Raw genomic sequence first — 13,707 nt, forward strand, 5'->3', positions numbered from 1 at the left:
CCTCTCTCACCACTTCTATTCAATATAGTTCTCGAAACACTGGCCAGAGCAATTAGACAGACAAAAGAAATTAAAGGCATTAAAATAGGAAAAGAAGAACTTAAATTATCACTGTTTGCGGATGATATGATCCTATACCTAGAAGACACAAAAGGGTCTACAAAGAAACTACTAGAGCTAATAAATGAATTCAGCAAAGTGGCTGGATATAAAATCAACACGCATAAATCAAAGGCATTCCTGTATATCAGTGACAAATCTTCTCAACTGGAAATGAGGACATCTACCCCATTCACAATATCCTCAAAAAAAATAAAATACTTGGGAATCAACCTAACAAAAGAGGTGAAAGATTTATACAATGAAAACTACAGAACCCTAAAGAGAGCAATAGAAGAAGATCTCAGAAGATGGAAAAATATACCCTGTTCATGGATAGGCAGAACTAACATCATCAAAATGGCAATATTACCAAAAGTTCTCTATAGGTTCAATGCAATGCCAATCAAAATCCCAACGGCATTTCTTGTAGAAATAGATAAAGCAATCATGAAATTCATATGGAAAAATAAAAGACCCAGAATAGCAAAAGCAATTCTAAGCAGGAAGTGTGAATCAGGAGGTGTAGCGATACCAGATTTCAAACTGTACTACAAAGCAATAGTAACAAAAACAGCATGGTACTGGTACCAAAACAGGCGGGTGGACCAATGGTATAGAATAGAGGACACAGAAACCAATCCACAAAATTACAACTATCTTATATTCGATAAAGGGGCTAAAAGCATGCAATGGAGGAAGGATAGCATCTTCAACAAATGGTGCTGGGAAAACTGGAAATCCATATGCAATAAAATGAAACTGAATCCCCTCCTCTCGCCATGCACAAAAGTTAACTCAAAATGGATCAAGGACCTTGATATCAAATCAGAGACTATGCGTCTGATAGATGAAAAGGTTGGCTCCGATCTACATATTGTGGGGTCGGGCTCCAAATTCCTTAATAGGACACCCATAGCACAAGAGTTAAAAACAAGAATCAACAAATGGGACCTACTTAAACTAAAAAGTTTTTTCTCAGCAAGAGAAACAATAAGAGAGGTAAATAGGGAGCCTACATCATGGGAACTAATTTTTACTCCTCACACTTCAGATAGAGCCCTAATATCCAGAGTATACAAAGAACTCAAAAAATTAAACAATAAGAAAACAAATAACCCAATCAACAAATGGGCCAAAGACCTGAACAGACACTTCTCAGAGGAGGACATACAATCAATCAACAAGTACATGAAAAAATGCTCACCATCTCTAGCAGTCAGAGAAATGCAAATCAAAACCACCCTAAGATACCATCTCACTCCAGTAAGATTGGCAGCCATTATGAAGTCGAACAATAACAAGTGCTGGAGAGGATGTGGGGAAAAGGGTACTCTTATACATTGCTGGTGGGACTGCAAAATGGTGAGGCCAATATGGAAAGCAGTATGGAGATTCCTGGGAAAGCTGGGAATGGAACCACCATTTGACCCAGCTATTGCCCTTCTCGGACTATTCCCTGAAGACCTCAAAAGAGCGTACTACAGGGATACTGCCACATCGATGTTCATAGCAGCACAATTCACTATAGCTAGACTGTGGAACCAACCCTGATGCCCCTCAATAGATGAATGGATAAAAAAAATGTGGCATTTATACACAATGGAGTACTACGCAGCACTAAGAAATGACAAAATCATGGAATTTGCAGGGAAATGGATGGCACTAGAGCAGATTATGCTAAGTGAAGCTAGCCAATCCCTAAAAAACAAATGCCAAATGTCTTCTTTGATATAATGAGAGCAACCAAGAACAGAGCAGGGAGGAAGAGCAGGAGGAAAAGATTAACATTAAGCAGAGTCATGAAGTGGGAGGGAAAGGGAGAGAAAAGGGAAATTGCTTGGAAATGGAAGGAGACCCTCATTGTTATACAGAATTACATATAAGAGTTTGTGAGGGGAATGGGAAAAAAATAAGAAGAGAAATGAATTACAGTAGATGGGGTAGAGAGAGAAGATGGGAGGGGAGGGGAGGGGGGATAGTAGAGGATAGGAAAGGTAGCAGAATACAACAGTTACTATTATGGTATTATGTAAAAATGTGGATGTGTAACCGATGTGATTCTGAAATCTTTGTAATGTTTTGAATTAAAAAAAAAAAAAATTAGGCCTACATTCTTTTAAGAAGGTGAAAGCTAAATCCAACTCACATTCATTCACACAGTTCTTCCTAGTCATTTAAATAGAATAGAAAACTATGAGGTAAAAGATAATCCAAAAGAAATAGACAGTAAATTCAGCAAAAAGTGATCAAAAACTTATCTTTAGTGATTATACAACTCTAAGAATTCCAATAACTTTACAAACTAAGCTTGCTATAATAAATTTTCCTTCATGTTTTATATCAGGAGAATTTGTGATGGTTTTCAAAAGTCAGGAAAAGAGTCTTGTCTTTCATTTAAAAACTTTCTGCAAGTATCTTAAAATGGCACTCGCAAGGACATATACCTGCAAAATTATAATTTGATATGAATTCAAAAAGCATTTTTTAACATTCAAGGAAGAAACAGAAGTTATGATAGCAATTGTGCTTCCAATATTAGAGCTTGAGGCTTTGGTGGCAGATTAAAGAAATCAAATCTGATAAGCTTAATTGCTTTCTGTCATCTGAATTTTAATATCATTCTTATTCTGAATGTACCTATGGAGCTCAAAACCACTAAGGGCTGAATATTCAACTTAGTGATCAGATCATTTCAGAAAGCATTCCAGAGCAGCCAAGATTCAGAGATTCTCAGCTGCTATGAGGCCTGAGAATCCAAACCTGTATTCTCCTCCTCCATTTATTTTTCATTTTAGAATAACAGGAACATGATAAATAGCCAGTATTTAGTCACCATCAAGGCTTGACCAGTACAAAAGTTTTGTGATTGACAAGGGAATATAAAAAAGTGAGGAGACCAACTTCTTCCTTCCTCTATGGAAGACTCCTAACAGAGAAGACTGAAATTTTAGAACTTAAAAGCTTCTCCCATTTCTACTACTCACCTTGCAGGTAAATACCTCCCTGGTTCAGTGACTCAATCATACATTGGAAACAAGAATTTTTCCTTAAAATTGATAATGATGGACAAAATACTGTTTTACTGTGGGATTCATCTGGGCTTTGATAGAGATGGTATAGGCCTAGACACTATATCAGGTTGAAAAATAAACCTCCAAATATGAATGTTTCATTTGCAGTTTGAAAGATAGGCACTGGAGTAAACTCAAATATTTCCAATTTTTGGCTGTAATACTTTTGGAAAATGTCTAGAGATTAGATGATGAAAGAGGAAAAGTACAATAAAATACAAATAATATTAGTATAATTTTCCTCTATACCTTTTTCTATTCGATTCAAAATTATCCATGGCAAGTAGGTTGAGACAGTGATTTTAAAATATCCTCTCCCCAAAATAAACAGAACATATAGTAAAATAAAATATTGAAACTTCAAAATAAAATTAATATGGATTTATAATCAAATAGAATCTATGAAATCTATGTTCAAAATAAAATCAAGTTATGAACTAGTAATATATATTTCAAAAAAACTGCAAGTTTAACTTTCATTCAAATTGAAAGGGAATGTATTATTAGCATGGAACTTCATAGGTACATTCTTGTATTGACAATTTGTATCTGACCATCTTTGACTTTTGAGTTTGAACAAAAATGCCCTAGACTTATATTTGAGAATATATTTGCAGCTTTATTCAGCTATAAATCACATATTAAACAACTCACTACTTAAACTGATTCAGCCAGTGGTTTTTAGAATATTCACACACTTGTAAATACAATAACCACAATTACTTCTGGATATTTTCATCCCTCCTAAAACAATAAACATTCCCAATAGTACTCATTCCTCATTTTCCCCAACAACCTTAGCCCTACACAATCTTCAATATAATTTCTATCTCAATAAATTTGCCTGTTTGGGACATGAAATATAAATAGAATCATCTATCATCTTTACATCTCATATTTAAATAATAAAATGACTAATGCATTTTGAGTACTTACTATGCAATAGGCATTTAATACTCACGCAACCTTCATTTAAAAGAAGAGCCATGAAGCACAGGGAGGCTAAGTAATTTACCCAAGATCTAAAATAAGTAAAATGAAGAAAGGATTTGAACCAAGATAGTTGAACCCCATATCCTTAAACATCTCTGCTATACTATACTCTGTCCTTTGATTATCTCTAAGAAAACTTGATCAGTTGAAAATAATAGAAAAAAAAAGTTAGGCTTGAAAAGGACATAGTGTATTATAGCATTCCTCATAAATGGTAAACAAGCAGTTAAATTTAACTGTTTCAAATTTGAGCTTCTGTAGCAGAAAAAAACTAGTCAAGAACATTCTGTAACTAGTAATGTTTTTCCATAAACATGAAGAAGATATCTTAGCACATGAAAGAAGATTCCAGAACTTGAAATTGTATGATGTTTGAAGTCATTCATTTAATCATATCTGTATTATCTTAATTATCAATAGTTTCTTAGTGAATACTGAAGATTGGGATAAGAATCCATACCAGTACTGTCATGAAGAACTATTGGAGTTTAAAGGAAATATTAGATTTAATTCAAAGACATTTATAATTTCGGTCTTCATTTGAAAAGATCCCTATTAAAGACACCTTTAAGAAAAAGGAAACTTACATGGAGACAGCAAGCAACCTACACCTTTAGATAACAAACAGGTCTTCAGGTCACATTTTTCAATAGATACCTGAAACACTAATGTATTCATTAGAAAGCTACAAAGTCCTTCCCAATTTTATAATTTACCAACCTGCTGATAATTAGTATATCTGGAAAAATAGTAAATTATAAGTACACTAAAGACCCAAAGAAGAGCTATTCTAGCTAAAAAGCAAACGTCTCCTCTGATACCTCTGCTTCAAATAATTGTTTACTCTAACCCATCCTCCCCACCTTTGCTCCATCCCCTACAGGCAGGAAATGAGACAGTCTGTTACATGGAAGAGGATCAAATGCTTGGCAGCTATTTGGCTATGAAAAGATGATGAAAAGGTGCTTGCACATACTTTTAAAGGGTCACCTGCAGCTTTATTTAGTTTTGATATAATAATGGTACAATATTATGCCTAAAAAATTAGATTATGAATGGGAAAAGATATCCTTTTTGGTTATATTCCTCACACATTTTAATCTTTCTAGATTTCTAAATTGACTTTTTGATGGGTAAACCAATATCTAGTTAAAAGTAAGGCTGACAAGAGAGAAGAGGATGGCAAAATCTTGCTGTTCTGCATTTCAGGCCAATACATTGCTCTCTGAACTGTCCTATTCCTGCCACGTCTCAAACAGCATGAATGTACCCTATACCTTCAATACCTCTTCTCCAGTCCCTTACTGTGCTGCCCCCAAATTCCTCTAGTCAAAATGGTATCAGGGTGGGGAGGAGATACACAAGAAGAAAGAAAAATATATAAATAGCCATGAAAGGGACAGTCCTGGTTTAAACCATAAACCCAAATCCTAGGTTCCAGAATTTGCAAGATTAGTCCTTTTTTTTAATCCATTCTCTTCCTAAAAGCTCTAATCCTATTCATCTATCCATTTATTTCCCATTCCCCATGCTCTGAACTCTTGTGTCTAACAAGATTTCTGTACAGTAACTCAGAAATAGATAATTCCCAATCATTGTGCTTTAGCTCTAGCATACTGGACATCAATGTATTTTCCCAAATAAATATTATCATAAATATTGTTTTTCTAGAAACAATACCACTTCACCATACTCCAAGTATGTTTTATAAATTCATTAATAGGTTAAATAACTTTTAAATATAGGTTTAGAAACATATATACTGTTAAAAGCCTTTATTTTCATTTGGGAATATATACTCTTAAGTTCTTACAGCCACATGAATTATTTCATGGGTGAGAACTTTAGAAAAGCCTTGATATTATTGAAAATAACAAATGAAATTCACATTCAGAAAATGGCCTAAACATATCATTTTGCTTCTATAAAAATGATGCTGCAGCAAGTCTTTGAAAATTAATTGATCACTTTTCACATGATATGTACGATTAAATCCTTACTTTAGACAGTTACAAGTTCAGCTCATACTACCCCATAAAGTTACATTCATTATAAAATTATGGAGTTTTTTCTTTATCTGGACACAGTTATCTTAAAACCTGACAGGCAAAACATAAAAATAGATTCACCATAATTTTCTTAGTCTTGGAACACACTCACCAAATGAGCAGACTAATTTTATGCAAAAAAAGTTCAAATTACACTTAAGTGACTTGGTAATAAGCTTTGTATTATCAGAGGAAATGATTTAAAACATTTATGGTCCTAAGTTTTCTCACCTCTTTCGTTTATTCTAAGAAAAGCAACAATCCTAACAATCTCTATATTTCTTTTTTCACAGGACAAATTTTAGTTTTTAGAAAACTTATAGGTTTATTGCCAAAAATAAAAGTGCATCTTTTCATCTGCTTTTATCTTCTGAGAAATACTGGTTTCACGTTTCCAAGTCTATTTTTATAAGTTATTTGCCTTTTAATAAAGACCAAATATTTAGGAAGCCAAAATATTATATTTTTCCACTTACTACCTCTTTTATCCATTAGTTCTGTTTCTCTTAAGTCACAGGCCTGAGGCTGCCAGGTTCAGCTTCCTCCTAATCATTTATCATTATGTCTTTCAGACAAGTCTAACAATCTACCCACATATGTTAATATTTTGGATCACATTTTTGACTTCTCTATTCTCTTTCCCCTTCTCCAACTGGTAAATCTATCCTGCTTATGGAACCTTTTACCCCCTTAAACTTTCTTATACTCTAGTCTTCTTATTCAAAGAGAGAGGAAAGAGAAGGGAGAGAGGAGAGATTGAGAGAAGAAAACAAAAGTAAAACCCTCAGTCTTCTAATAACTTCTCTCTCGTGCTCCTTCAGTTTACTAAACTCTTTCTGCTTCCTCATCACAGATTTATTTCTTAATTCACTATCCCAATTCAACTACAGAAATTTCTCTCATAGGTTACCTTTGACCATTAGGTTGCTAAAGTAAAAAAAAAAAAAAAAAATTTCTTAACCCTTACTATACTAGGCTTAATTATAGCATTGACACTACAGATTATGCCTTCATTCCTGATATTTTCTATTTTTTATTAAATTTTTCTCCTATTTTAAAACAACAGCTATCACTGGATTTGACAAAGGGAACAAAGGGAAGGGTGGGATATAGGAACAGGAGAGATAATAGAATGAATCAAACATAACTTCCCTTGTTCATAAATGAATACATGACTAGTGAAACTCTGCATAATGCACAACTGCAAGAATGGGATCCTAATTAGAATAAGTTATACTGCATGTATGTATAATATGTTAAAGTACACTCTACTGTCATGTATATCTAAAAAGAACAAATTTCAAAAAGTCATTCTCTTTTTCTTTTTTATTGGTACATTATTATATACATAATGGTGGAATGTTGTTACAATATTAGTACATGCATGCAATATAATATAAATTATATTAAGTAATATAATTTACTTAATATCCCTCACCAGTGCTTCCCCACTCCCTCCTTTCCTTTCACCTTCTGGTCTTCTTCCTCTATTCTACTGATCCTCCTTTGCTTTTCATGTGATCATACCTTGCCTTTCTTTTCCTTTTTCTTCTCTAGATTTCACATATGAGAGGAAACACATGACCCTTGACCTTTTGACTGTCTTATTTTGCTTATTTCAGTCCCTAGTTCCATCTATTTTCCTAAAAATGACATAATTTCGTTTTTCTTTATGGCTGAATAAAACTCCGATTGTATATATACCACATTTTCTTCATCCATCTACTAATAGACAATTAGGCTGGTTTTATATAGTTTGTCTAGTGTAAATTATGCTGCTATAAACATGGGTATGCATGTAGTATGAAGACTTTAATTCTTCAGGATAAATACCAAAGAGTGGCATACCTCGGTCATGGAATCATGCCTAGTCTTTTGAGGAACCTCCATACTGATTTCCAGAGTGGTTGTATTAATTTACACTCCTACCAACACTGTAAAAGTGTTTCTTTTTCTCCACATCCCCTCCAGCATTTATTATTTTTTGTATTCTTTTCTTTCCTCTTTTTTTAAAATTTTGTTTTAATTAGTTATACTTGACAGTAGAATGCATTTATGTACTTTGATATACATAGATGGAATATAATTTCTCATTTTTCTGAGTGTACATGTTCTAGAATTATATTGGTCATGCAGTCACACATATACATAAAGTAATAATGTCTGTTTCATTCTACTGTCTTTTCTATCCCCACATTCCTTCCCTTCCCCTCCTTTCGCTTCTCTCTGCCTAATCTAAGGTAATGCTATTCTTCTCTAGTGTCCCCCAACTTATTGTAAATTAGCATCTGCATATTAGAGAAAACATCTGGCCTTTGGTGTTTTAGGATTGGCTTATTTCGCTTATCATGACATTCCCCAACTCCATCCATTTACTGGCAAATACCCTAATTTCATTCTTCTTTAAAACTGAATAATATTCCATTGAAAAAAAAAAAAAAAATATATATATATATATATATATATATATATATATATATATATATCACATGTTCTTTATCTATTCATCTATTGAAGAAAACCTAGTTTGTTTCCATAGTTTAGTTATTGTGAATTGAGCTGCTATAAACATTGACATGGCTGCATTACTGTAGTATACTGATTTTAATTCCTTTGAGTATAAACCAAGGAGTGAGATAGCTGGGTCAAATGGTGGTTCCAGTCCAAGTTTTCTGAGGACTCTCCATACTGCTTTCAATAGTGGTTGCACCTATTTACAGTCACATCAGCAATGTATGTGTGTACCTTTTTCCCTACATCCTCATCAACATTTATTGTTGCCTGTATTCTTGATGATTGCCATTCTGACTGGAGTGTCATGAAATCTTAATGTAGTTTTGATTTACATTTCTCTAATTGCTAGATATGTCGAATACTTTTCATATATTTGTTGGTCAACTGTATTTCTTCTTCTGTGAAGTGTCTGTTCAGTTCCTTAGCCCATTTATTGATTGGGTTATTTGGGGGTTTTGGTATTAAATTTTTTTAGTTCTTTATATATCCTAGAGATTAATGCTTTATCAGAGGTACATGTGGTAGATTTTCTCCCAATCTGTAGGTTCTCTCCTCATATTATTGTTTGCTGAGAAGAAGCTTTTTAATTTGAATCCATCTTTTTAAGGAAGTCAGATGCTAGGCCAACATAGTGAAAATTTGGGCCTACTTTTTCTTCTCTGAGGTGCAGGGTCTCTGTTCTAGTGCCTAAGTTGATTTGATCGACTTTGAGTTGATTTTTGTGCAGGAGAGAAATAGATGTTTAATTTCATTTTACTACATATGGGTTTCCAGTTTTGCCATCACCATTTGTCGAATAGGCTATCTTTCCTTCAGTGAATGTTTTTGGCACCTTTGTCTAGTCTGACATAACCATATTCATGTGGTTTTGGCTCTGTGTCCTCAAGTCTATTTTGGTGCCAAAATCATGCCATTTTTGTTTCTATAGCTCTGTAGTATAGTTTAAGGTCTGGTATTATGATACCTCCTGCTTCACTCTTCTTGCTAAGGATTGCTTTATTCTGAATCTCTCATTTTTCCAAATAAAGTTTATGATTGCTTTTTCTATTTCTATTAAGAATGTTATTGTGATTTTAATAGGGATTACATTAAATCTGTGGAATGCTTTTGGTAGTATGGTCATTTTGACAATATTAATTCTGCATATCTAGGAGAACATGGGAGAACATTTCATCTTCTGAGATTTTCTTCAATTATTTTCTTTAGTACTCTGTAGTTTTCATTGTAGAGGTCTTTCACCTCTTTTGTTAGATTGATTCCCAGTTTTTTTAAAAAAAACTATTGTGAATGGAATACTTTTCCTGATTTCTTTTTCAGTGGATTCACCACTGATGTATAGAAATGTATTTAATGTATGGGTATTGATCTTACATCCTGCTATTTTGCTGAATTCACTTATTAGTTCTATAGTTTTCTGGTGGAATTTTTTGGATCTTCTAGATATAGAATCATGTCATCAGCAAATAGTGATAGTTTTTAGTTCATTTTTATCTATTTGTATCCCTTTAATTTTTTCTTTTGTGTAATTGCTCTGGTTAGAGTTTCAAGGATGATGTTGAATAGAAGTGGTGAATGAGGACATCCTTGTCTTGTTCCAGTTTTTAGCAGGAATGCTTTCAATTTTTCTCCATTTAGAATGATGCTGGCCTTGGGTTTAACATATATACCATTTACAATGTTGAGATATGTTCCTATTATCCAAGGTTTCCTAGTGTTTTGAACTTGTAGGTGTGATGTATTTTGTCAAATGCTTTTTCTGCATATACTGAGATCATAATATGATTCTTGTTTCTAAGTCTAGTAATATGATGAATTACATTAATTGATTTCCATATGTTGAATCAACCCTGCATTCCTGGGATGAACCCCACTTGATTGTGGTGCACTCTTTTTTATATTTTTATGCAATTTGACAGAATTTTATTGAAAACTTTTGCATCTATGCTCATCAGAGATATTGGTCTGAAGTTTTCTTTCCTTGATATGTCTTTGTCTGGTTTTGGTATCAGGGAATATTAGCCTAATAGAATGAGTTTGGTAGGGTTCCTTCCTTTTCTGTTTCATGGACTACATTTGAGGAGTATTGGTGATAATTCTTCTTTGAAAGTCTTGTAGAACTCAGCTGAGAATCCATGTGGTCCTGGGCTTTACTTGGTTGGTAGGCTTTTGATGAAATTTTCTATTTCATTACTTGAAATTGATCTGTTTAAATCATATATGACATCCTATTCAGTTTGAGTAGGTTATATGTCTCTAGAAATTTGTCGATGTCTTCAATATTTTCTATTTTATTGGAATAGAAATTTTCACAATAGTTTCTAATTATCTTCTGTATTTCAGACATGTCCATTATAATAATTCTTCTTCATCTTGGATTTTAGTAATTTGAGTTTTCTCGCTTTTTTTCTTCATTAGCATGGCTGGAGTTTATCTATATTATTTATTTTTTCAAAGAACACACTTTTTCTTTTGTCAATTTTTTCAATTGTTTCTTTTGTTTCTATTTCATTGATTTCAACTCTGGTTTTAATTATTTTCTGGCTTCTACTGTTTTTAGTGTTGATTTGTTCTTCTTTTTCTAGGGCTTTGAGATGTAGTGTTAAGGTATTTGTTTGTTCAGTTTTTATTCTTTTAATGAATGTACTGAATGCAATAAACTTTTCTCTTAGTACTGCCCTCATAGCCTCCTAGAGATTTTGATATGTTGTATCAGTGTTCTCATTTACCGCTAAGATTTTTTTAATTTCATTCTTGATTTATTCTACTATCCATCCTTACATATCCATTCAATAGTTTATAATTTAGTCTCCATTTGTTATAGTAGCTTGTATTTTTTATTTTATCATTGCTTTATAATTTCATTCCTTTGTAGTTTGATAGAATGCAGGGCATTATCTCTGTCTTTTTGTATTTACTAAGAGTTGGCATAAAATATTGTCCATTTTAGAGAGGGAGCCATGTGCTGCTGAGAAGAAAATATATTCGCTCATTGGTGGATGAAATATTTGGGTTATGTCTGTTAAGTCTGAATTATTGATTGTATTATTTAGTTCTATAGTTTCCTTATTTTTTGTTTGGAATATCTACCCAGTAGTGAGAGAGTTGTGTTAAAGTCACCCAGTATTATTGAGTTGTGGTCTATTTAACTCTTGAAATTGAGAAGGGCTTATTTGATGTGCATAGATGCTCCATTGTTTGGGGCATAAATATTTATAATTGTTATGTCCTGCTTATATACTTCCCTTATGAAGTATGAAATGTCCTTATCTGTATCTTCAGATTAACTTTGATTTGAAGTTCACTATATCTGAAAAATGAAACCCCTGCTAGTTTACGCAATCCATATGAGTGATAAGTTTTTTCCAATTTTTTCACCTTCAGCCTGTGGATGTCTTTGCCCATGAGGTGAGTCTCTTGAAGACCGCATATTGTTGGGTCTTGCTTTTTAATCCAATTTGCCATTCTATATCTTTGGATTCATGTTTAGGCCGTTAATATTCAAGCTTATTATTGAGATATGATTTGTATTCCCTGACATTTTGATTTATTTCTGGTTTTTAATTTGACTTAAGTTCCTTCTTTGGTTGACTATTCCTTTAGTGTTTTCACTTTTTATTTTCACTTCATCCTCATGGAATATTTTGTTGACAAAGTTCTGTAGTGTAGGCTTTCTAGTTGTGAATTCTGTTAATTTTTGTTTATCATGGAAGGTTTTAACTTCATCTTTAAATCTGAAACTTAACTTTGCTGGACATACAATTCTTGAATGGCATCCATTTTCTTTCAGAGCTTGAAATATATTATTCCAGAACCTCCTAACTTTGAGGGTCTGGGTTGAGAATTCAGCCAAGATCCAAAATGCTTTCCCCCATAGGTAATATGATTTTTTTCTCTCATGGCCTTTAAGATTTTATCTTTATTCTCTGTGTTAGTCATTCTCATTATAATGTTTTGTGGTGTGAGTCTGGTGTAATTTTGTACATTTGGGGTCCTGTAAGCCTCTTGTATTTGATTTTTCATTCCATTCTTTAGGTTTTGGAAATTTTCTGCTATTATATCATTGAAAAGAATGTGCATTCCTTTGGTTTGTATCTCTGCTCCTTTTCTTATTCTAATAACTCTTAAATTTGGACTTTTCATGTTATTCCATAATTCTTGGATGTTCTATTTATGGTTTTTTATCATTTTCTCTGCCTGGTCATTTCTACCTTCAAGAATATATACTTTGTCTTCATTGTAGTCTGTTGCTGATGCTTTCTATTGAATTTACAATTTGGCTTAGTGATTCCTTCATTTCGAGGACTTCTGCTTATTTTTATTTTCAAAATCTCTAACTCTTTATTGAAGTGATCTTTTACTTTCTATATCTTTTCTTTAATTTCACTCCTTATACTATCCTTTATTTCACAGATCAATTGAATTATGTACATTCTGAACTCCTTGGACATTTTTCTACTGTGTTGCTTCTGTTGTTGGTTTGTTTGGGGTGCTTTAATCCCTCATTTTTTCATGTTGTTCATGTGTTTTCTCATCTAGAAGTGTGGATCTAAGGCAGCACAAATCCTACCCTGTAGACCTATAGTATCCCTGAATGTTTTCAGTGCCTTGCCTATAACAGTGAGACCAATAAGAATAGCACCGGGTGTACAATATATAGAGACTTAATCCTAATAGCTCCCATTGAGACATCTACTGCTTTCTTACATTGAACCAAAAATGATGAGTTCAATAATTATCTATAGCATAAACAAAAAATTTGTTAAAACGGTTTACAATTTCAAATGGTGGATGAGAGAATAGAACTACCATAGCATAGGATGTTCACAAGGGAAGAAGAGAGAACCTAGAAGCAAAAATTCACAGGAAGAGTGAAAGAGGGGCCAACAGAGATTGGCTCTTGGTCGGGGAAAAGTTGGAAAGAAAAATCTTAAGAAAACAGACAAGAGTGAGCAAGAATACAAAGAAAAAAAATTTAAACA

General features: G+C 33.1%; 1 protein-coding gene across 10 annotated transcripts in view; it reads right to left on the reverse strand.

The window, feature by feature from the left end:
- Tmem135 (transmembrane protein 135) overlaps positions 1-13,707 on the reverse strand; it is a 224,596-nt gene that overhangs the window by 55,267 nt on the left and 155,622 nt on the right. For 8 of the 10 annotated variants that reach the window (XM_076846542.2, XM_076846538.2, XM_076846536.2 and 5 more), the window contains one exon: positions 4,135-4,195. The exons of the other annotated variants lie outside the window; for them this stretch is intronic. In XM_076846542.2, the coding sequence (XP_076702657.1) occupies positions 4,135-4,195 (61 nt within the window). The remainder of the gene's footprint in view (positions 1-4,134; positions 4,196-13,707) is intronic. 10 annotated transcript variants of the gene reach the window in all.

Source organism: Callospermophilus lateralis, chromosome 2 (genome assembly GCF_048772815.1).
Source record: "Callospermophilus lateralis isolate mCalLat2 chromosome 2, mCalLat2.hap1, whole genome shotgun sequence".
In the NCBI taxonomy this organism is placed as follows: domain Eukaryota; kingdom Metazoa; phylum Chordata; class Mammalia; order Rodentia; family Sciuridae; genus Callospermophilus; species Callospermophilus lateralis.